A 25,817-nucleotide genomic window follows, 5' to 3' on the forward strand; every position below is an offset into this window, starting at 1 on the left:
CCGTTCATTTTACCTGATTACTAAGACTTCCAATTCACTCCAATATTTTCAGTCAGACATTCCCTTTTTCAAATACCCATGTTCGAGTTCTGTCTATTTCCAACCTCCCTGACCCCCCCCCCCCACATACAGATTCGTCCTCCTTCACACACCTGTCTCCATTTCCCCCCGTTAATGCTTCCTCATTCATACTATTTTCTACCAATCCCTCTGTCACCCACATTCTCCCACCCCTTCTTACTCTCTTTCATACACCAGTCTCTACCTCTCCTTTAACATTCCCCTTCTCCCACACTCGCTGTTTTTCACCTCTCTCTTTCTATCACACACACCCTTTCTGTCCCTCGTATGAACTCCTCCTTCATACCCCACCTCTCACACACACACACAAACTCTTTTCCACCATTGTATCTCTCTCACCTACACCCACCTCCTCATACAATCATATATACTTTTCTCCTTTCACACACGAAGGTCTGAATCTTTTCTCCTTTTACACTCGCCCTTTTCTTACACACTCAGTCTTTTCGCCCACTATCTCGCACCAACACACACACACACACACACACACACACACACACACACTCCTCCTGCAAACTCTTCATCTCTTTCGTACATCAGTCTATCTCTCCCCTTTTATAACGCCCTTCTCTCTCATGCACTCCTTTCCACCATTCTATCTCTCTCAATCACACGTACCTTATTACTCTCCTCATACACCCCTACCCTCTTTCATACACCAGTCTCTATCGTTTATACCCCCACCTGTCTCACATAGTCTTTTGTACCATTCTCTCTCCCACATCCACCCACGTACTCTCCTCTTACAAACTCTTCATCTCTCACACATACTAGTATCAACCTCTCCCCCCTTTATACACCCCACTCTCACACACACACGTTTCAATCCCCACTCTCTCACCCACACTCTCCTCATACAAACTCTGCCTCACACACCCACACACATCTCTCCCTCACTCTCACACACTCACTCTTTTTCACATTCTCATTCTCTCTGTCGCGTGCTCTCTCTCACCCACATCTACACCCACATACTCTTTTTCTCATGAAAGTTCTATCTTTCATGCACCAGTCTCTACCTCTCCTCTTTTAATACCCCATCTTTTCACATTTTCCACCCCCCGCCACTCTTTCTCTATCTCTCTCTGGTATTCACACACACACATACACAAACACACACACACATACCTATCCATACCCACAACAAACTCCCCTCACTCTCACAATATTCTCTATCTCTTCTCAAATTCCCCCTTTCTCGCACTCACTTCGGAACGCGCATGTGCACGCACACTTACAATTTATTTATCGCTCTGTATTTCCCTAACAAAGATGGTGTACCCATCCCCCCAAAAATAAAATAATAATTAAATAAATAAAGAGAGAGAGAGAGAGATAGGAAAAGAATAAATGTACACCGAAATAATAAATAAAAGATCGCATTTTCGATTACATCATGTTTTTTTTATTTTGCGTTACTACGCAAATATCATTTTGTGAAAGTTACGAGATAGAATATGCATTCAACATTCTCAGAAAGCTTTAAACAAGCAAGTTTCGTCATTTGAATAATATTCGTCATACCTTTAAACTCCATTCTCCACAAATATCATGATTCATTTTCATTAATTCAGTAAATAAAAGTTGTGTCATAATACGCTCACACACAAGTGAGAGTTGAAATGAAAATCCTACTGATATAACAAAAATTTTGATATTATGTAGAGAGAGAGAGAGATGGAATATTGTTTATGAATTTCTTGTGACATACAACTAGACTTCATCTGTGACGTAATTCTTATAAAGTGGAAAATGATAATGATATGTAAACTAAAACAAGTAGAATACGCTTTTCTTTTCAAGAGTTTTGTGTAAATTACCTAATAGCCAGTTTACTGAATTAAAGTTCAATATAAAATCGGGTCGCATGGCGCTATACAATATGGTATCAATATGACAGAAAATAAATGTTGCCTCACAGCAGTTGAACCAGGGACTTGAAAATAAATTACTGAGTGGTTTTCACCCACTTCGATGCCTTTCCGTTTGGACTCATCCCACATGGTCCAATCCTACTACGTCTGTTACCAGATCGTCTACTTACACTAAAAAATGAAGTGCTAATTCAGCTCTTAAAGAGCGTGTATAGTGACTGCACTTCGGAGTGCTGATTTTCCTCGTTCAAATTTGAACTAGACAAAACTTCATTTTTTAGAGTGTACACTTCGGTCTAATTGCTATTTAGCCCATTAACCATTTTGTCTAATAACCATTTGGGCTATACCCATTTCGTCTAATATCCACTAGGTCTGACCACCTTGGCGTGTTGCCAAGGGGGGGGGGCACATTTTCCGAGGAAAATTTGACAAGAAAAAAAATCGAAATACGACCAACTACATAGGCATTACACTTAGTGAGAATTTTGACTAAGTTGGCATTAGGCCAAGATTAAACGAAAAGTAAACCGAATGGGCATGGCCCGTGTGGTATCAGACTATTCTAGAAGTAGACCAAATTACTGCTTCTAGACCAAGCGAACATCAATGACATTTACCTGTAATAGGATCCTGTGGCATTTATTTGACGCAAACATTATTTTCATGAACATTACAACGACTTTGTGATTGAAACATTCAATATTCTTTCATCGTGTTTTAAAAGTTTATACGACCTAAATCCATAGGACTACCTTACTTTCTAAGAGAATGCAGATATCAAAAGGCAAAATCAAAAGCATAAATAAAATGAACATTAAGAAGGAGTATCACACACAATCAGCTCAAGAATGGGATGTACTGAGACAGTGGCTATCCAACTTACATGCCAAGATTATGAGCGAAAAAGTATGAAACTCATAGAATATATATAAAAATATAAAATCTATATTTTTGAAGACCCATAGCGTTACTCGTAAATATTTACAGACACATATAACAGTAAATCCGTCATGTTTCAAATTGACCACGATCACACAGCAAATTAAGAGGAAAATAAGCATACGAATACAAGACGCATATAACAGTCACGTTACATTATCTACATGATAAAAACAACAGAACTGGCTAGAAAAGGTCATACGATAAAAATATTTAAAAAGCTACCCTGTATTACTGTTTGCTTTTAGAAGGGACCCTGTTCGTTTTATTTATGGAACAAGTATGTTGTGCATTCACAATGATTGGGAATAACATCATTGTGCGTACTTTAAATTACCTTATTTATAAAAACAAATGTCATCTGAATTAAAAAAAATGTTTTAGACTAATAAGAAGAGTACTGATTAGTTAAAAATATATAAAGTATACAGTGTACGTATACAATATACAGTTCTTCTTCATAAATGGATATTGAGAAAAGATAACACACATGAGTTGCAAAATGCAAATATCGTGTAATCGTGGACGAAGTACACTCATATAATTACATAACCATTTGTTATAGACAACCAACATGACGGAACCATTTATGATAACATGGCTTTTCGGTAGAAAGGAATATTAATTTTATTAGACTACCAAAATAACTAAACGAATTTGGCAAGTTATTTGTCATTTGTATCAATCAATAAAAAAGCAAGGCGAGGGTATTAGCAATGGAAAAATAAACTCACCAATTCCCTTCCCAAAAGTTTCAAACGCTCAAACAGGTGCTCATTTAATAATCAATTACAATGTATATTCCTTTGACAAAATTAAAAAATGAGTTGTACTTATTAATAGAAACACGAATGATTTTAATGCATTATCAAAGAGATGAACAATAAATTTTGGCACCTGGGGCCCGTTGCAGAAAGAATTGCGTTTAAACGCAAATCAAAAAATCAATCGTAAGTCAAAAATGCGCGCTGTTGATTGGTTGAAAATCAAGTTGCGCGTGATTTTTAGAGTTGCGTTTGATTGCAACTCTTTCTGCAACGGGGCCCTGATAAAATAGAAGGGAACACAGGTATACTATATCATTTTGGTAGTTACAATTCTTAGAATTACATTACAATCTTCATGATTAGTCTTAAAATCTCTCGAGCATTAGCTAATAAAAAAGAGTTGTATAATTCGCTATTTAAATCATAATTAATAAGTCTATTTACATCCTCTACGTAGTCACATTGACCCTCACGATAGTGATAATAGTTGTACATTTGAAATGCACAATAATGAAAGACCAAGTAAATTCATTTTTATATACATACACCCACGATGGCACGCACACACAATGAAGCAATTTAAATCATCCATTAAACCACGTGATTAAAAAAGGACCAATTACAGTAACGGTCTAAACTGACCATAAAGCAAACGTAAAATCAAGTATTGAAGTACTTTAAAATCATAAAGGCAATCGTCGCACACAAAGTCGTGATATTTACGATGAGCAATGGCGGGTTTGTAGAATATATATGAGAAAGGAGGAAAACCGAAAGACACAGAAGAGGAAGAAGAAGGAAGAGAAGAAGAAAAAGAAGAAGAAAAGGAAGAAGAAGAAGAAGGAGAAGAAGGAAGAGAAGGAGGAGGAGAAGAAGAAGAAGAAGAAGAAGAAAGAGGAGGGGGAGGAGGAGGAGGATACTGAAGAGTAGAAGAAGTAGTAGTAGTAGTAGTAGTAGTATTAGTCGTAGTAGAAGAAGAAAATGATGATGATGATGATGAAAAGATAGTAATTCAACTGCTCAATGTAAAGTCTACGGTTTATGGCATAGGAACATAATATGAAGGCTATAAGTGACACAAAAACATATGGAAAAATAATGACTCGCTTTTACAATTTCATATGCAGCAATATATACAGACAAAGTCGGCAAATACAAGAAACAGTTGCATAGAAAAGATTCTTCTGACACATAGCTACGCAAAAAACCCTGTGAGAAAAATAATATGTATTGTGATCATTCTTCATATCACAGATCTTTGATGCATGTGAGGTAGTTTGGGGCAAAAAAAGCAATTCACTCCGTTTTCATTTTAAATATTTTTTCTTTACAGTAATAAAAGCATTTTACTATTTGTAATTATTTTCATTCTAAAACTTTGTAAAAGAAAAAAAAACGGACTAAACTATCATACAGCCTAATGTACTCATCGTAACTACCATTGCTATCATTGATACCAGAGTGTGGTGTAATTGAGTATCTCCGTACCACTGATGGCGCTACTGTAAATCATCGAACCGCTAAATTAAAGAGTTTAGTCCACAGTTTAAGTTGTACATCTGTTTAACAACTTATAAATATGCCTCTACATTTATTACCTACTTTATCTTATTCGTTATTTCTTCATCATATACACTGTCTTCTAAACCTTTTAACTACATGTTTTGGTAGCAGTTAAAATCCAAAGACTTTCGTCTAATTTTCATTGAAGGAGAATGAAACCATTAGAACAAGATAGCTTGTGTGAAAACAGAAAAGTCACAGAAACAGATCACCAAAAGTTTGAGAAAAATCGGACAAATAATGAGAAAGTTATGAGCATTTGAATATGGACCTAGTTCATGAAACTTGGACATAAGGTTAATAAAGTATCACTGAACATCCTGCATGAGTTTCACGTCACATGACCAAGGTCAAAGGTCATTTAGGGTCAATGAACTTTGGCCGAATTGGGGATATCTGTTGAATTCCCATCATAACTTTGAAAGTTTATGGATCTGATTCATGAAACTTGGACATAATAGTAATCAAGCATCGCTGAACATTTTGTGCAAGTTTCAGGTCTCATGATTAAGGTCAAAGGTCATTTAGGGTCAATGAACTTTGGCCGAATCGGGGGTATCTGTTGAATTACCATCATAACTTTGAAAGTTTATTGGTCTAGTTCATTAAACTTGGACATTAGAGTAATTAAGTATCACTGAACATCCAATGCGCGTTTCAGGTCACATGACCAAGGTCAAAGGTCAATGAACTTTGGCCGAATTGGGTGTATCTGTTGAATTACCATCATAACTTTAAAAGTTTATGGATCTGATTCATGAAACTTGTACATAAGAGTAATCAAGTATCACTGAACATCCTGTGCGAGTTTCAGGTCACATGATCAAGGTCAAAGGTCATGTAAGGTCAATGAACTTTGGCCATGTTGGGTTTTTTGTTGAATAACCATCATATCTCTGTAAGTTTATTGGTCTAGTTCATAAAAAGTGGACATAAGAGTAACCATGTATCACTGAACATCTTGTGCGAGTTAGAGTAGTATTCAAAGTCAGCACTGCTGCTATATTGAACCGCGTGATGCAGGTGAGACGGCCAGAGGCATTCCACTTGTTAAAGAATACATCATGGATAAAGAGTTTGTATCATCATAAAAAAAGCAAAAAGACACATTTTGAGGGTATTTTATAGTCCACCAAAGGGAAAGTTGTTCATCAGTGACATCACACATCCTTGTCGCATTCCCAATGGGAGGATCTCCATGCCATTAGTGATTGTAATATTCAAATGCTCATTATCTTTCTCATTATTTGTCCATTTTTCTCAAACTTTCTTTATTCTTATTCTTTGATTTTTCTGTTTTTACACAGGCCTATTTGTTCCAAAAGTTTCATTCCCCTTTAATTATTTTCAGCTGCTTTTTATCTACAGCAGCATATTAACAGATATAAAGAAGTCCTATATGCACAGAGACTAGAAGGAAAGCAGTAAGATATTTCCATGATCATTATAATTATACTTCAAATTTACGCAATGAATGCCGATTGTAAAACAATTCAATTTTCCACATTTTATTCAAATTTCAATTATTGTGAGTTAGAGGCATTAAAGTGTTTTGTAAAGAATTACAGTAAATTGATTTCATGATTACAATGGTCACCTCCAATGAGGTCGTCTAAGTTAAAAGGTTTTTGGTGATACTAAACAATAATGATTCCCGTTCTATTCAGCAATTTTTTTTCATAATTCACATTTACCTAACATTGACATACAAATCTGAAATCAAATTTGCAGATTGATTAAAATAATACTTACATATATATTTAGGACATTTACAAATTAAGCAATTAATTTGCAATAAATTGATTGTGGATTTCCATGACAAGTCTGTAGTTTACTGCCAGGGAGCAGACATGCAATCAGTTGCAGAGTTGAAATTAATTGCAAACGGGAAAAAGATTCATTGAAGATAACTTTTCCCTTCTCTTGGAGTTTGTAAGTGTCAAATTGTACCTATTTAAATAAAACATCAACTACATTACTTAGACTGACACTTTCATCCGATTCATTCGATAGGAAACACGTTGCGATTCGGAATGTTTCGGAAGGCTTCGGTGACTCGTACAACAGCGTACAAACTCAAGTCGTATCAGGTTGGACGATCATATACCCTGTATTTGGCCTTGTAAGTCGGGAATCGGGGACTTTCGGGAGGTTTCGTTGGCTATCGGCGTATGAATCTTAACCTGTATATATCAGGTCGAAGCATCATGCCCTGGATTCGGCCACGAATGTCAGGGATCGGGTCACCTTCTGCCAAAACGAGTTTATATTGGTGAAGCAGGGTGGACATGATGAGGAAGTTTTCCTGCTGCGCCAGGGGTTCACCAGGACACTTCCTGGGACCTGAAGAAACAAAAGATGGCAAATAATTTGGTCCTTGGAGTTAAAAGGTAGCAGGGATTTTTCTATTAGCATGTCCACTAGTCGACCGACACGTAAGTACATCTTGGTTCTTAGTTGTTTAGTTTACAGTTTTATCAATTTTCTCCAGTATGTCATTAACCTTGTACGTAATTCATGTGAAATTCATCAATTTGATGCAAAGGATGATTTTAGTGCATTGATCAAGACCATTATTTTCAATAATATATATTTTGGGGAAAGACATTATTTGGGGGAAATCAACGACGTTTAAAAAGATCGGGTGATATATCAACAATAGTTGAGTTATGGCATGCTAAATGTCTCGCGTTGTTTCACGTTATATTTCGTGTGTGAACGCAAAGCAAGTTAACATGATAATTCTTACCGAACAATCCACTAGTCCCTAATACAATACACAAAAACCCACATGCCAATGCTTTTATGAGATCGAAGAATTCTGCATGCCTCCGAGAAAAATCCTTACAGCTCTCCATATAAATAGTCGCAAGGATTCATGTTTATATGAAATTATTTTTCATTTTTATTCACTTGCAATTATTCACAAACCAAACCCAGGTCGACTGAAAAGATCATTCAAAATCTGCGCGTAAAAGTTTGATCTAAAATCATTTTATACACATATCATTGTGAATGGGATCTTAGGACATTTTAAACTATTCGATCTGAAAAATAACAGAGAAAAAACAAAGGAGGCCGAGAAAAAATGGTTTATGATTGTCTTACCTATACCGAATGTTTTGATGTTATTAAGACCTTTTAGGCTGCCATCTTCTGCTAGGAATCTTGACGGGCGGAAGAGATGCGGTTCTTCAAACACTTCCGGGTCATGATTTAAACTCCATAGATTGCCAAGAACCTGAAATATTGAACGAGAAGGGGATAAAAAGGTTTTACTTCCAAAAGACGAATATTAATCATTTTCGGAATGAGAATGAATCAGCACGTTTCTCCATTTTCTATGAAAAGTTTGGTGAACGTAATTAGCGTCATTATCGACATCGATTGTATCTCTAGTAGCAGTGGTATCGTCATCAGCAGCATCATGAGCATCAGAAGCACAATCATCATGTGGTGCGGATCCAGAATCATACTTTTACGGGCTGCTAATTCGTAATTTTGACAAGCAGAAGAGAAGGTAATCTGTTAAAAAAATCTGAGGGAGATTTTGTCTCCAGACAAACGTGCATCTTCTATCTTTCAAATTCTGGCTTTTTCAGAAAACTCAGTGAGAGACATCGTGTCATTGACACACATCCCATCTGCATCCCAATCTCCTACAAAATTTAGAGCTTGCAGACTTACCATAGTCCCCTTTGGAATGAAGTACTCGTTCAAATACGTGTCTTGCGTCGTATGGTGCGGCACCGTTGTTGTTCCGATGCTCGTACGGAGAACCTCTTGAGCGATGGCCGTGATATACGGTAGTCGTGGCCGATCCTCAAGGGTCGGTAGACGATCGCGACTAACCACCTCGTCGATTTGCGCTCGAGCCTGTGAAAAACATCAAAAATATATCTTTGAATAATTGCGTGATATTACGGTAGAAAAAAGGATGGACGTATCGCAATCTATACATGACCAAACAACAAACGCACAGAAGACGTGCCGAGAACGTGGTGTTGCGAATAAGTGTTTAGAAACAAAAGTGTTTACAACAAGTTGTATTTGGGACGAATGACTGAGACCTAAAATACTCCACAACATATCTCCACCCTCTGCAATCCAGAGCCCCGCTGCATAAAAGTTACAATTATTGTATCTTTGCCCTACACTGGTAACTGCCATGGTAACGATGATCAACAGCCAATTAGAATGAAGGATTCCATGGTAGTTACCGCTGAAGGCCAAAGTTACCAAAATGGTAACTTTTATGCAACAGGGCCAAAGGGTTAAGATTACTCTTTTCTGCAGTGTATCCAATGGGTCAAAGGTACCCAACACCAACCTTTTCTTGAATCTCCGGGGAATATGCCAGGTGTAGCATGGTCCACATCATATGGTTGGATGACGTGTCAACACCAGCTATCAGGAGATCTAACACCCCTCTCCAGCAGAACTGATCATTAATGTAGCGAACTCTCTCCCCATTCTTATCCTCTGCGATTTCGTCTTCGCATTCACTTTCGTTTTCCCTTTCTCCTCTCTTGATTTCTCTCAGGTAGTAATCAACGACGTCACGTAAAGAGTTATTGTTAAATGACCTGTAAAAGAGAATAAGATTGTTGATGATTATGTTACAGTTGCTTGTTAGATATTACGAAAAATCTTTTTCACTTTGCCACTGTCCACCCAGGTGTTAAATGGGTACCTGGTAGGATGTGAAAGCCCATATGTAGTATGCCTATAGCAATTGAGTCTTGGAACTCTTGTTGGAATGCTCCCCAGGAAGTGGAGAAGGAACATACATTGTATGCGGGCATGCAAGAATCCGATGATCGGGGTATTTACATGTCTGTAAAGCGCTTAGAGACGTCATTCCGATGCATTAAGCGCTATATAAACGCGGAATATTATTATTATCATTATTATAAAACTGGGTGGAAATATAAATCCGCAATCGTGAATCACTTGTTCTGGAGGAATTCTCTTCACCAAGACAGGACTAAAATGCTCTTTCATACAGCATTGCATCTTCACAAACGGAGGCAAGTTCTAGACTACTGCCTCCGACCAGTATCTCTACACCCAGTTGTCTTCATAGTCCACCCTCTTTCCTGAGCATTATTTGCTTTATACCTGTTCTGTAACCATTCAGAAACAGGCCAAGATCCATACAACTTTCCGAGTAGATCTCCAGCCGCAGTGTATACATAAAGTTGTTCAAAAGCACACGAACAACTTTATGAAACAACCTCTGGATTTGTTTTACCTGGAGGAAAATGTGGGAAACATGGGGCAAAGAAAAAGAACGGGTGCATGCAGAATTTCTGAAGTATTTTTTTAATTAAGACTTTGCAGAGATACGTCTCTATGTACATGGTGTATTTAAGATTGGATCTGTTGATTTCGTTTTTTGTATTGGTCATTTACTTGAACCCTTACTAAGACCACTATCTAAGGTTCGGGATTGGTGTTTTATATATGTGTGTGTGTGCGGGGGTGATAATTTCTCGTGTGAAAATGTATCAGTTATATACGCAATTGACGAAGTCAGAGCGTCAAGGGGTTATATCAAAAAAGGAGAATCAAACATCGGGCCATGCAGAATAGCAGGGTGGGTTGTCACTTTACTCATTTATTGGAAAGCTTTGACCTATAAAAATGTAAATTGTGAGAAAGCTATTGTCCAGTTGGGACTTCAGATGAGTCCGCCCAGCCATAATGTGATGTAAAACAGGAAAAAGATCAATGTAATCCGGAAGCCTTCACCATACCTGTCGTGTTCTCTGACTTCATTCTTGACGTAGGCTGTCACGTTTTCCACGGCTTCTCTGTACAGCTTACACAGGCGCGTATGGTAGAGGAAAGGCAATATGTTGTAGATAGAAGTATTTGAAAGGTTCGTGAGGATTTCCTTGCAGTCTTTGCGCAACTTCACGAATCGCGCGTCGTCGAAGTCGTAGCGCTTCCCCAGGACGATGGCACTCATGATGTTGCAGGTCATGCAGACCATCATTTGTTCAGGGTTGATGGGGGTTTCCCCTTGTTTATCAAGGTAATCACACATGTGGAGACATTCTTCGTGGATCCGTTCACCCATCAGACTGCTCCCCATACCAAGGGTTCGTAGAGTTTTGTTCATGAAACGACGATGTTCCTTCCAAGGTTCGCCATTCTGCCATGCTATACTACCTGGAATGGGCAAAAGATGAAAACAATATATTAATACAATAATGACAAGACTAGAACTCGACGTACTTGTCGTATATCTCCAGAATCATCAGACGAGTGCATTATTTTTCTTTAACCGGACTGATCGGTTGGTTTTGAGAAGTCCCAAAGGTCTAGGTCATATGGCAAGGTCGTACTGATCATCTCATGGCAACATTACTCAAAAGCCAATTAAAACCAAAGATTCTGCGGAAGTTACTAGAAAATTGCTTGATACAATTCTGCCGTCCTTCAAGGAAAATGAGCAGAATATAAGTCAAACACTAATGTTCACCGCGATTGTTACTGCCCTTTTCCACCCCGTTTTCCATTTAAATGATGAAAATCTACAAATAAAAGATAGCTATAAACGTTTATTTGAATCGATCTTCTTTCCACTCTCTTCGGAATCCACCTCGCTCTCTTTCTCTCTTCTGTCTCTCTCCCTCTCCCGTTCTCTTTAGCTCTCTGACACACATTATAACCCACGATATATCCCTCTGAGTCTCTCACAGGCCTGGAAACAGAGATAATATGCTCACCTATCGAATCCTGACATTACCCCCTCTCTTTCTCCCCCCCCCCCCCTCCCTTCATCGGATTGAAGGTACATTCTTTCACATATAACGTTAAGTTAAAAAAAAACCAAAGCGATATCCCCCTTTCCAGATCACTCCCGTTAAAGTCCCAGACTACATTCATCCCCCATCTGATACATCCCATCTCGTCCCCAGCATGCCCAGTCAGCCCATCTCGTAGGCTGGACGATTTATCTTGCTACTTGTCCTATTCGGGGCTTATTCATTGTGAGTGACGTCACGATCGGTGGCGGGGCAGAGGGGCTATTTTCCTCTCACGATGATTTGTAAGTAATCATAGAATAAAAATAAACAAAGTAGAGAATGAAAAAAAGGAGAATGGTGTAAGAGGGGGTGGTGTTTAAAAGGGAGGACTGTGTCGTATAACTTAATGATTATTTTAAATGATAAAAATTGACATATTATGTCAAAAATATGTATACAAATAGGGTATTGTAAAGAGTTAAGAAAAACTAATTACATAAAAAAAAATGAATTTCACTGAGTGGCGTCACTGTCGGCAGCGGGTCAGAGGGACGACTCCCTCTCCCTGTGATTATGTAGTCCTATGTGACTAAAACAATGATACAAACATATCAATAAGCAAGGGAATGTGGAAAAGAGGAGTATATGAGAGACTATTGAAAGTGAGAGGTTTTTGTCGTAGAAATTCATCTTTCAAGTGACGAAAAACATGCATACGCAAGCACAGTAGACAATAAAATATGGTAGATAAAAAACATCAAATGAGGACCTGGACTACAGTATAAATCTATGATATCCTATTAAAAAAAGAAGTCAAATTTGGTTCTTCTTGCCCTCCCCCCTTCTATTTCTATATCCTGGCGCTGCCTTTGCTCGTCCGCTTCGTATGCGTAAGGTTTGTTGGGAAGCGTTGCTCGATCTTGAGTCATGTCAAATTGATATTGGACAGGGTCGCATTGCATATCAATTCTCATTACACAACCCATTTTGAGTTTGTTTTTTGCATCAAGTATAGAGGCGAGAGAAAGAATGGGAGAGGGGAGGGAAGGCAAAGAGAGAGAGGGGATGAAGACATATAGATAGGAGGGAACACGGAGAAAAGACGAAAATTAAAAGAGGGGAAAAGGAGGGATGCGAAAGTGTTAAGAAAAATTTAGACAGTAAAAGCGGGGAAGAAAAGGAAGCATTAGTGGGCAAGAAATTAGGAGAGAGGAGAGAGGTGTGAAAATGAGCCCCCCCCCAAAAAAAAAGAGAATTAAAAAGTATTATTTTTTAAAGGAATTAAGGGAAAAGTGGAAAGGTGAGAGAAAAAGGGACAAATGTGTGGGGTGAAAAAAGATAAATGTGAAGTTGGGAAAAGGAGCAAAATACATTAAAAAAAAGAACAGAAAGAATGGAAGAACCAGAGGAAAAGAAAATAAGGGAAAGTGAGCAAGGTGGGATAAAACTAGGGGTAGGGTAGACAAATACGCAAAGAGAGAAGGGGGTAGAAAGGGAAAATAACATTTTGAAAAAGAATTACACATGCCGATACGAGAAAGAAGTGAAAAATCGAAATGACAAGCAAAGGCAAATATGGGTGTGATTGGATGTGGGTGTGATGTTTTGTGTGTGCATTTCAGAGAGATAAAGGTTGTCAACATCATGAATGCGTACACGGAACGGACATGGAGTAAGTAACATAAGTGATTTTAGACATAATTACACACTTTGACCTCAAATATGGTGTTGGAGACTTGCATAAGCCTTAAGGCTAATGTGGGTGCATGAATTGGAGTGTGTGTGGGTGTGTGTGAGGTTATGTGAGTGTGGGAGAGACAGATGTTGCACACCATATGCGTGTGCATGAGCAAGAAACATGGAAGGGTACAGTGTGACCTCATCGTGTGGAATTGGAAGTGTGTGTGGGTTAAACATGAGTGGGAGGGTAAGTTTGTGCGAGTGTGGGACACACAGAGGGTGTATAATGCGTATGTATAGATACAGTATGAGTAAATATCACTTCTGGGGGATACACCCATCCGTATGTGTATTTTGTTTTGTGTCAGTGGGAGCGAGAATGAGTGCTCGTGTAATAAGCAGTCATGTGCGCGGGTGTGGGTGTGTGTGATTGCGCGTGTGTCAGTTTGGATTTTGTTTTATCTTGTAAATATAATTTCCTGTATATTTATAGACAATCGTAACAATGAAAGAAATATATGTTCCAGCAAAACAAGGCGTTCATTCGCAAAATTCATAGCTGAAGAATATTCTGGGAATTGAACTCTCTTAGCCATGTTTGAAATAACACATTAATCATGAGTTGACACCGTACTTGTGGTAATTAGCCAATGCTGTGAATATAGTTTTCGGACTGAGAAATATATGTAATGAAATTAATTTTAATTTGTGGGGAAAGTTCATCAGAAATCACAAATTAATAGTGTTTGTTTAAATTGCATAAACATTTCAGAGAAAAATCTTTGTGGATATGATTCATCCGAAAACCAGGCAAACTGAGTTATTCAATATTCAGGTTCATCTACAGTAGATGACACATGGTGGTAGGCTTACGTGGTGTGTCGTAAGGCAGACATGTCAAACATGATATCATATTTGATGTCATTATTATTTGATATCATTATTATTTGATATTATTATTTGAATGTGAATAATAATGATATGGTCCCTGGCTACTAATTTACATTGATCTTCGGCGTAACAACAATGTTTCTAAACAAAAGTTGGCGCCATACAGCAGACGCTATGTAAAATCGTTATCATGATAATTAGTATATCGTCTCACTAATATTAAGTCGCGGTTTAGTCTTCAGGAAATACAAGGAAATGGCACTGTTTAAACATTTCGAGGGTCGTTATTGAAGAAAAGGCTCTCCATCACTTAAAAATACATAGAACAGTTGTATTTACACTAATTGGTTACTTTTTTCATATTGATAATAAACCCTATTATGGACATTTCTCCTAACAATGAATGGTACCCGAAGTTCGTAAACCATCCACTGTTATTTCATGAAAATATACCAAATTCTGGAGTCATCTCTCTCAATAGCACCCTCCCAAGAAATATATTCCCGCTGAAATATCATATCATGTACGCTAAACACACATCTTTTCACCTGCATGCCTTTCGGTCATAAAGCCTCGAGAATGTATACGCCCATAGCTAAACACACGGGGACAACATCATTGCATTACAATTATTATCGGGCTTGCTTCTGGCTACATTATGCCTTCCGAAATGACATATACAACGCACGAGAGCTGAGCAATTTGGTAGACATGGTAAATGCAATATGTATAGCGGTTACATATTGAGGTCTGGTGATATACACTTACCCCTATAGCAAAGTATATTTCAAAAGCATTTAATTGTATCTTAATTATCAATGAATTTTCGATCTTTTATTATTCAAATGTGTATATATTCATTAGAAAACATTACTTTTTCCACGGTTTTAAATTCCTTTAGTCATCCATTTACTAATAAGGTTTATATGTTTAAGCCTAATATCTGCCATTTTATTTATATATCTAAGATTGAATAATCTATTCATTAATCTATTCATTTAATTTCATTTTTTTATTCATTCATGCCTATCATGCCTATAGGTCTATGTCTTGGCAAAATATTTATTTCTGAATACATACATTATATTCAAAACAGGCTAAGAATTGATTTATTCATTGAATAATTCATAATATTTACTTTTTAACTTATGTAGGGCCTACTTCAATTTATATATCAATACATCGATCTGCGTACTTATCTTTTTATTTATTCATTGGTTCGTTTTTCAATTATATTCTGTTTGATTTGTAGACATCTTCCGTCTTCAGACATGTTGCTAAGATTGATTAATAGAAATTCATATACCAATGCGTCATTCCATTCTTTGGTCTTCAAAAAAGGTATTTATAAAAGCATAAATAGCAATACCAACAAAAAGCAATAAACATCCCTCTAAACTTGTGCCATAATTATAGGTCGATCAAAACTTTCAAACTTCAATCATGAAAATTTGATTGTGGCCGAGCAGGAAAAACCCAAATATGTCATTATAATATCACATCATTAGCATCTCCTTGCTACTCTAAAAAAAAGAAACAATTTCTCATTATATATAAAATTCATCGTGATCAACTAGCTAATGACAGTAATGATTATGATCATAAAATCACTAGGAAATATCAGATCATACCATTTCATTAGAATGTTTCTGCTTATGAAGCATGTTAAGTCATCAGCACTGCAAAAGCTCCGGGGTTGATTTAACACTATTTTAAACTATTTGGTGTTTTATAAACACCTATCTGGTGTTAGACTAATACCAAAACCGGTGTTTTTTAAAACTTCTCTGGTGTGGATTCCGGGCTGGTGTTAAATCAACACCGCGGAGTTTTTGCAGTGTACTCAACTTTCGCCGTCATAGTAAATAAAAATTTACTCAGGGGCAAGAATGTCGTCCCTACATAGGCACTTCTGCCCAAAGACCCATGTTGGATGGGATGAATAAAAGAATAGATCCGTTGTTGCCTGGATACGGGTCATTACCATAGTAGTTTGGTTACGAAGTAGAACACTGATGAAAAAAGGTCAGGAAAGTACGACATAATCAAAATGGGGATCGCCCTGTGAAGGTTGATTAAGCGAACAATTTGTGGGAAGAAAAAAGACTGATGGCCATTAGCGTATCTATGTGGGAGAGTGGATTAGGAACGAAGAGAAAGAGGAAAGGAGCAATATATTATGGATACTAATAGGCATTTGGCGGATAGTCCACATGTTGTAATAATATTAAGAGAAACAATGTTGAAACATTCATGTTTTTCCAATAAATTTTATTGAATTCCATGAAAATTAAATCAGTTTTCAATTAATTTTGTTGGAAAAAACATGTAACTTTCAACCTTGTTTTTCTTATAAATCATGTAAATGTTATATTCGAGTGAAAATGTGAAAAGGCCAGTGGTTCGGGTTTTTTTCTTGGAGTTGGCTGATAAATCATGTAAATATTATATTCGAGTGAAAATGTGAATAAGCCAGTGGTTCGGGATTTTTTTCTCGGAGTTGGCTTCTACAATATTTTTAATAAAGGTATATCATGCTTGCATTTTGCTTAAGAACCACTCCGGATCGCCCTTCATGTTGCCTCATTTATGACAAGACAACAAATGCTGAAGACTTCCTTTCATCATTAAAACTTGCTTCTTTTGTATAATTTAAACTTCAACTCTCATTGTATACACTATTAGAAAATGTATTCTTAAAATAAAAGAAGTTTCTGCAGCAGAGTCTCGAGAACACCTGTAATCTTACCAGATTGCGTAATCTTACAGGAAATTGGTATTTGGCGTATGGAACCTTACACAATCAAACACCCTTTTCCCCTTTTAAACAGACCTGTTTTGTTAAATTGCAGAAAAATCCTGTTTTATGAATTTACAGAATGATTCTGTTATTGCTTTTTGCAAAATCTTCTTTTTTCTGTAAAATCAGTGTTTTTTAACAGTGTACAGCGAAAGTATTTTTTCCCATTTTTTTCAAACCAGTATCTCCCGGCTGCTTTTTAAACCCAACATCATTCTTAGTGTTTGGGACTGTATAGTTGGATATCAGACGACAATCCTGGTTAGATTACGACGTTTGCCAGACTATAGCCCTGACCTTTTCATCCCTTCTTCGTAGATTGCGTTCAAATGCCAAAATGGATTAAGCATAATTTGGGGAAGAATATATTGTTCGCCCGTTCTACCCGCCATTTCTATTCCTCCGTGTATAATAACGCCGCACATCGGGTAGGAGTAGATTTTATTGTGTTTTAGAAACCGATGAATGAAATCATTTTCAGAGTGATCCCATATAAAGTAAAAAAAAAAAGGTGTAAATTTTCTTCAACGTGCAATCCTCAACGAAGTTCAAGTTCAGTTTATTAAGCGTCGGATACCGTAACATTTTTTTTTTCAAAAGGGTATCAGGCAATGCAAAATTACAATTTTTTTAACCAAACTCCTGTCGTAGGTCCTATACCAATAGCCTTGCTAATATAAAAGCAGCTGTTTAAACTCTCCGGTGTATAAAAAAAGGAACTGTCATTACCAACTTTTATTTTATGAACCCTGGTAATCATATTTTGATGACATCAGATGAAAATGTTTAGAGTCCAGGGGACATTCTTATCACAGGAAGAGGCCTGGTCCCGGAACAGTGTTCCATAAACGTCCTGCTACGTAACCCAATTACATTTCATTCTCCACTCATTAATTGTCGCGGTATGGCCGACCCCAGGAGTCGCAGTGGGCGTTCCATAACATTTGGGGCTGGGTTCTAGCTAGGGGTACTTTAGTATGAAATAAAGTAAATTAAAACTATTGTTACTATGATAAATAACTATATTGGCTCCTTCCCGTGCATCAGAAACTTTCACGTACATTCAAAACTGCTGCAGAGAGGCAATGTAGGACCGATAATTAGATGGGATATTGTGAATCATTTTGATTATATCGCAGATTAACGGTATTAAAAGAGATGAACATGATTAATTACTCGCTGTTGGTTTTCCTCACATTAAATTAAATTTGTTTCATTTCCTCGAGCTTTCAAATGTTTCGACCCTCTCTGTAAAGTTAAATGTAGGTACCATCACAATCACACCCCACCGCTTCAATTATACCAGTAGAAAGTACAAGCGCCCTCTTGCTGCGAAGCATGGTCATGGTCAAGGTTATTGCGAAGTTTGAAGCAGCTGACATGGAATTAATGCACCGCTGTGCGTGCATTTTGTCCCATATCCTACCGGTACGTACCCTGGCGGAACTCGTCGCATCCGACGGCTCCCAGCTGGGTGTCGTCTGCCCCGAAATGATAATGAGTTTCTGTCGTGTAATATGGAAAATCCTCTGCTAAATATCTTGTGACAAAAGATTCTAATGTTCTGCTGTCATCGACATGATTTATGTTTTTTGTTCAACTCGAATTATCTTAACTAGGCCCAGTTAAATTAGAAAAAAATAATCAAGCAGGCCAGGTGGATCTTAAATAAAAGAATGTCAGGGTTACGTCATCTGCGATCAAATTATTCAATTCAAATCTGGGGGCTATTTCTCTTCCATAATAATCAAGATTTTATTTCCATTTTATCCACAACGGCGACACATTTACATTTGGTGCAAATTGTCTTTCAAATAAACAAAGGGGCACCAAATACTTCAATTGAAGCTTGAATTACATATAATAAAAACGAGTGGCTCGCTCGCTACGCTCATGGGCGGAAATCCCAGGGGGACGTGTCCCCCCTACTCAAAACAGTAGGGGGGACACAATATCAAATGTTCCCAATACTATTTGTGGTCTTTTATGATGGTAAGAAATACATTCATAATCGAAATAAAACATTCATTTTGGGATGATAAACTTTTTTTTTGCTTGTCAAATTTATTTTCTTCGAAATAACCTTACATTTGGGGTAATGAGTTTTTTTTTCTTTTTTGCTTGTCAAATTTTCCAGCCCCTTGTCTCCCCTACCTTTTGGGAGAAATTTCCGCCCCTGCCCTGGTTACGCTCAGTCGGTTGCACAAAGGCTCAAACATTTACGTATTTCTTGTCTTCATGGAATCCTTCGTGTGCCACTTGTAAACATGCATGACTCCACAAATCATTTAAAAAACTTAGATACCAGCTTTTATTTTGCATACCATCAATATCATAAGATGCAGTACTTAGATAATTGACTTTAAATTGGCATTTATCATGTTTTGCCGTTTTACGTGACGATTATTTTACCTTGTTCCGACATTTTTTTGACAAAACAGTGGCGCATTTCATTAATTTACTAACCGTACTGTTAGAAGCTACTATAAATCCTTGATTCTGAGTGGATGAGCGCATATAAGTAATTGAAAATCACATATTTTTTTCATGAAATACTCCCCAAGGATTGAAAATTTTCGTACAGTCAATTTTCTTTAATCTAAAATCACTATCCTTAGCAAAAAAAAAGAAACATTCTCCTCGGAAAATAAATGGACCTAAATTTTGTGCAAATTAAATCACACAAATTCACATCAAAACAGCATGAATCAAGCAATCATGAGAGAGTATATGCTCAGACAACATGCTTAGAATGATAATGATACAATGTACGTGATAATATGAGCACATGGGTCTTGGCGAGGGGGGATATAGACCCTAGTTGAAAATGATATAACTGTGTCCACTATACATGCACAATGATATATTCTTGACGAGACTGGCATGATGCCACCCCCCCCCCATCTGACCTATCAGGTCAGAGAAACAATTACAAAGACCATACAGTTTATCAATCTTTTCAGTATGCCCCCCCCCCTCCCAGAAAAATGGGAATGGAAAAAAATAAAGAGAAACTAATAGATAATAAAATTTGCCACAGGTGCGAAAGGTGCATTATTTAACAAAACACTGCAGGAGGCCTATCGAAATGTAACTAGAGACCTACAAGCATGCATGTATTAATCAGGTTACTCAGCAGCGAACAATAATTTAATAATATTTGGGCACGTGACTTGAAATACATTTTCCTTGAAAATCAAGGGCGCAATAAACAGGTGATGAGCCTGAAATATTATCCGTTTTGTAACAACCACATGTGTGTATTAGGGAAGATGCCAGTGCTAGTGTAACTTTCAAGATTAAGTTTCATCGAAATTATATTTGATATAATAATGGTAATAATAATTATACTTGCTTATATACAGTGGCGTAGCTACGGGGGGCCTGGGGGCACGTGCCCCCCCCCTGAGATTTGGTGTGCCCCCCAGGTGCCCCCCAGAAAAAAATTGGCAGAGCAAAAAAAAAGGGAGAAAGAAGAATAGAAAAAAGCAAAAGAATTAGAAAGACAGAAGAAAAAAAGAAGAGAAAAATAAGAGGAGGAAGACGAGTGAATGAAATAATGTGAGGGGAAGACTTGCAAAAAAAATCTTTCATGTTACTATATAAAATTTTCGTTGCGCTTCGCTCCAGAATTGCCTGTTCGATGAGATTCATATCTTGCTCAATAGGCTGATATGGAGCAAGTTTTGAAGTCAATATACAAAACATATTTTAGCTCGGATATCGACCTTTCATTATTTTTTCATTTACAAATTTAAGTGCTCTGTAAAATGTCCCTTTTATGGTCTACATATCAGCATTTTAAGCTCACGCTGCGTTGTCACATTGTTTGATTTGCCAAGTTCATATTGTCTACGTGTATTCCATAATGTTCCATTAAACAAATGTATTCAGAATGCCCAGATTCTAGGTCTAAATCTAAAACATGCGCGATAGCCTGCATGTTGTTTATTCAAAATGTACTTAAATTATCAAGTTTCACATCGCATTATTATTGATACCCAATTAACTATAATGATTTACAAAATATGAATAGAGTACCCTGCTTTTAGGTCTAAAATCTCAATCTTCTTCCTCTCGCGCTTCGCGCTCGCATCAATTGTTTAGTTACATACCTATCCGATTTATTAATACAAAAAGTGCTTAGAATGACCATTTTTTAAGTCGGAATGTCAAAAAATTTGCTCGCGCTTCGCGCTCGCATTATTGAAATATATACCGTCTTCGTGGGTAACTGTAAGCAGTCCTTAACAGGTCCCTTTTAGATAATGCTAGAACAGTTAATACAAATTTCTGCTCGTGCTTGGCGTACGCAGTAACCATCTAGTTACATACGAATCTTGTTCAGGATCACACATAACATTGCCCAGAATATTAAATTTTTGGGACAAAGTACATGAAAGTAAAAAAAAAAAAATCGCTCGCGCTTCGCGCTCGCACTTTTTTTTATAAGGCTTATGAGATTACTTCATGTTTATGTTGTTTTATAAGAATAAAACTAAGAAGTGACTGATCGGGGAAAATATAGGTGAAGATAATTTCTGGCCCCGTCCCCTATTGGCGAAAGTCGGATCCGCCCTTGTGACACATACACACACATCAGAAAAAATGGCCGGTGCCCCCCCCCCCCCCGGAAAAAGCAAGGACCCCCAGTGCCCCCAGGAAAAAAATCAAAAATCCTAGCTACGCCATTGCTTATATACTTGCTTATAGAAGTCTCTAAGCACTTTATAACGATGCAGCATTATTACCCTAGCAATAAGTTTACCAGGTACCCACTCACCTCACCTGGCTTGAGTGCAGCACAATGTGGATGAATTTCTTGCTGAAGGAAAACATGCCATGGTTTGGAATCGAACTCACGTCCCTCACATTGAAAGACGAGTGTCATAACCACGAGACCACGATCGAGAAGATAGGATTTTGCCATGGTAACTGACGGGGAGTGCGATCTAAACAACTTAACATATAAATAAAGGAGAGGTGACATCCAAGATAAAAACAGACTCAAAACGGTATTCTGTATTCTCAAACAACTTCTAATGATGCTGCCTGTGGCAAATTTTACCAACAAGTCTTATCGAATACTTATAAAAATGTGAAATTCTGCCTTCTTGCTATAATTATAGGCAGCATTTGGATTGGAAAAGGGTAATAATAGCATAGTATGTTATGCAGGTCCAGCTGGTAGAGCACTTTCACTAAAGTAGCTACTCTTGGGTAAATAAAACGTTATTTTTCTAATTAAACTCTCTCCAATTGTTTTACTTGCCATCAGGGATATGCAACAACTATCCCTGTTTTACTTGCCATTGACTGATGAGAAAATCATCACACATTATGTCCCAGTATATCTGACATCCTAGGTCCGCCCAAACTCTAGCTAATTAGCTGAAACGATAAAAAGTTTGCAAGAAACCTGAGCCTCATCGTGATCATGAATCATCTGAGGCAGAAACGCTCTTCGCGCATTAGATTGATAAACAGAAAAATGTTGCATCAGTGTTTCACTTTTGCAAACATAATTACCCCCATGACGAACCCATCATCATGCATGAGTAAACGCATCTTTAAAACCGGAAGCCCGTTCACACTACAAAGTTACCCTCAAATGATCTCTAAATTACTTTCTGTAGACGTTACCTGACATAGCAATAAATCAGGACAGGAGAGGGCTTCACATTATCCATCTGCACCATCTATACCTTTTTAGGGATTTCCCGTTTTTTCTTCCCCTTTTCTTTCTATTTTCTTATTCATTTTGTCCTATTTTGCAATCTCTTTTTTCTTTTCTCCATCACTTTTTAAACCCTTTTTTAAAGTGGCACATGATCCAAATGCCCCCCAGGCCTGCCCTCATCTGATACGCCATATTTCCCAATGTGCCCTACTCAAAGCTTATAGCCCTTTATATTTTCGCCACATTACACCGTCACCCAAAAAATTAAAATCTGCGCCTAAAAATTTATATCCAAGGTTTAGGGGCATGTCCATGATGTCGGGGAAAGAAAAGTGATGTGAACTGCTCATACTAATGTTTTTGGCTTAGCTAATTACGCTGTTTTCTGTAAATACCTTTGGTTAAGTGATCTCTTCGTTGATTGATGGATCAATTATTTTAACGAGGTCCAGACCAAAGATGACTGGTACATCCATCTCAACATAATGAACAAATTAAACCAATTGAATGGCAAATGACATGGAAAGGATGGCGGAAGGCCGGAAGTCGGCATATGGTTCAAAACAATATGACGTTCCGGGCACAAAAAAAAATCTTCAAAATGTACCATAATAGGATTGTTCCATTGATAGAATAATTTCTTCCTCAAGTGCCTTGTGTTGACGTAATTAACAAACGAAATGTTGATGGAGCTTGTTATGTTGGAAATGACGCCCGATTCCTGGAAATTTACGAACAAGCAAAGCGAGCGAATCCCCGCGTCAACATTTATCACATTTCTGATTTATAGATTAGGAAAAGTATACTACATTTTATTTTTACCTCCAATAATACAAAGATGAAAGAGATTCAGTTTATCTATTACAAAATAACTTAGATAAAATTACCCATTTGGGGGAAATTTTCATGAAAACTGCGTACTCATTTCGGGGGAAACGACTAAAGAGAGTCTAAGCCCCTGTCTCGCTGCTCAATGAGAAACCATCATGCCTGATTTGGATGATTTCTACACCAATGAACTCAATCTATATATGTTAAGGTTTAACAGAAAAGCAGAAAATGGCAGAGAGAAGAACGTGCGTTGGTAATGGACGAACTTCACCCCGTGTAAGGATTACAGAAGCCCTGAGGAGTTTTCATGTTATATAGTGACGTCACAATGAAGCGGGTGCGGTATTATAGTAGTTGTTTGATTATAATGTGGACATAATACGACATAACAAGCAAACTGAATCCTGGGGAATAATAATGTAGCCATTTTTTTTTCTTTTTCCCCATCCGACTCTCCCATGATACAGCGGTTTCGTAAACTATCGTCAAAATGATTTTCATGAAATCAAATTTGTTTTACAATAACCAGCTATTTTTCCCCCAGTGCATGTATCCTTGGAAAATAAAATCGTAAAGGAAAAAGGGATTAAGTCCAAACACTTACGGTAAATGATATGGCTTACATGGCAAGTATAAACTTATGTTGTTGGGGGTTTTTTGAAGGGGGTCGTTTATTTTATCTCTCTCTCTCTCTCTCTCTTAGGGGTGGGGTGGGAAGGTAGTCCTTTGCCTACATGCTTCTTTGTAGTTTGTTCAAATTAACTGCAAAAAGTAATAAAAATCTGCAAATATCGATTACGGACGAAAATGGCGATTTGTTTGTTTTTATTTGTATTTATTCAACCGATCCGTCCATGATGAATATTACACAGAATTTTTTTTAATCGATCTGGGGGAAAAAAAGTAACGGCCGATTTGGAGGCCTTTGGAGATCCGCCCCCGCTGTTACACTATAGGAAGGCAAATACTGATTACTGATTATTTGTTTCATGAAAAATGCCCCCCCCCATCCTCATCAAGAACATTTATTATGATAGCAAAATGGGGATCGAGGAAGGGGCACGTGGGGTTGGGCCCCTTTTGGCTATGATTGTTTATGAATGGTCTCTTATGAGATATAGTACATGTAGTACATGCACTACAGTGCATATTGTACCTTATTTCGTGTGAGGGATGCAATGGACAATGATGAACGTCCTTTTCGGAACGAATTTTTTTTCTCTTATTATTACAAAAGGAATTAACATTTACTTTCTACCCCCCCCCCCATTTATGAGATCCTGGATCCACCCCTAATGATGAAAGCATGCATGGTCAAAGGGGGCTAGAGGTATGATGTGGGTGAAATTGAATTAAAAGTCTTAAGAAATTATCGGTCGGATATTAAAAGTCATTATGAAACTACCTTGCCCCAAGGGGAAAAGAACAGCTGAGACAAATCGAATTAAGTTCATATCACCACATTCGGAGGATGGCTTGATGATCTCAGGAAACAAGGGGCGAGATCGAGTGATCCTGGCGCACAGGCACTGGGGGAAAATGGGTCAGGGGTTCGAATCATAACGTATCACGCTCAAATCAGCATCCGATTGCAAATCCACCACTCGACACTCGAGGCCGTCTTCAAGATCACCACGATCAAGCAAAACACTCAGGGCGTCGCGTCGGCCTCCTGCGTTTTAACTCACATCACATGGCTTTCTGATTCTTATATTGGCCTATATAGGGTTTCAAATGTAAATTAATTTTCTACATAATGCATCTATGCTATGTTACATTCGTTTATCCTGTCTTACTTTGAACACAGAAATGGAAGTTTCGATACAAATTAACATCAAATCAAAATTTCGGTTTCCAAAGTAACCATGCGCAATTCCTCTCATGGCATGTCTGGGATTGTTTCTTTACAATGTAAGAAATAGGCAAATTCTAGATATACGCGTTTTGGAT

General features: G+C 37.6%; 1 protein-coding gene across 1 annotated transcript in view; it reads right to left on the reverse strand.

Moving 5' to 3' along the window:
* Positions 1 to 6,581: 6,581 nt before the first annotated feature.
* Positions 6,582 to 25,817, reverse strand: part of LOC121419643 (cytochrome P450 2C15-like) — a 37,145-nt gene continuing 17,909 nt past the window's right edge. The window contains exons 2-6 of the mRNA XM_041614101.1: positions 10,987 to 11,481; positions 9,558 to 9,813; positions 8,915 to 9,103; positions 8,336 to 8,468; positions 6,582 to 7,570 (exon numbers count right to left, since the gene is read on the reverse strand). Coding sequence (XP_041470035.1) covers positions 7,389 to 7,570; positions 8,336 to 8,468; positions 8,915 to 9,103; positions 9,558 to 9,813; positions 10,987 to 11,481 — 1,255 coding nt within the window. The 3' untranslated portion in view covers positions 6,582 to 7,388. The remainder of the gene's footprint in view (positions 7,571 to 8,335; positions 8,469 to 8,914; positions 9,104 to 9,557; positions 9,814 to 10,986; positions 11,482 to 25,817) is intronic.

The sequence above is a fragment of the Lytechinus variegatus genome, chromosome 8, assembly GCF_018143015.1.
Source record: "Lytechinus variegatus isolate NC3 chromosome 8, Lvar_3.0, whole genome shotgun sequence".
In the NCBI taxonomy this organism is placed as follows: domain Eukaryota; kingdom Metazoa; phylum Echinodermata; class Echinoidea; order Temnopleuroida; family Toxopneustidae; genus Lytechinus; species Lytechinus variegatus.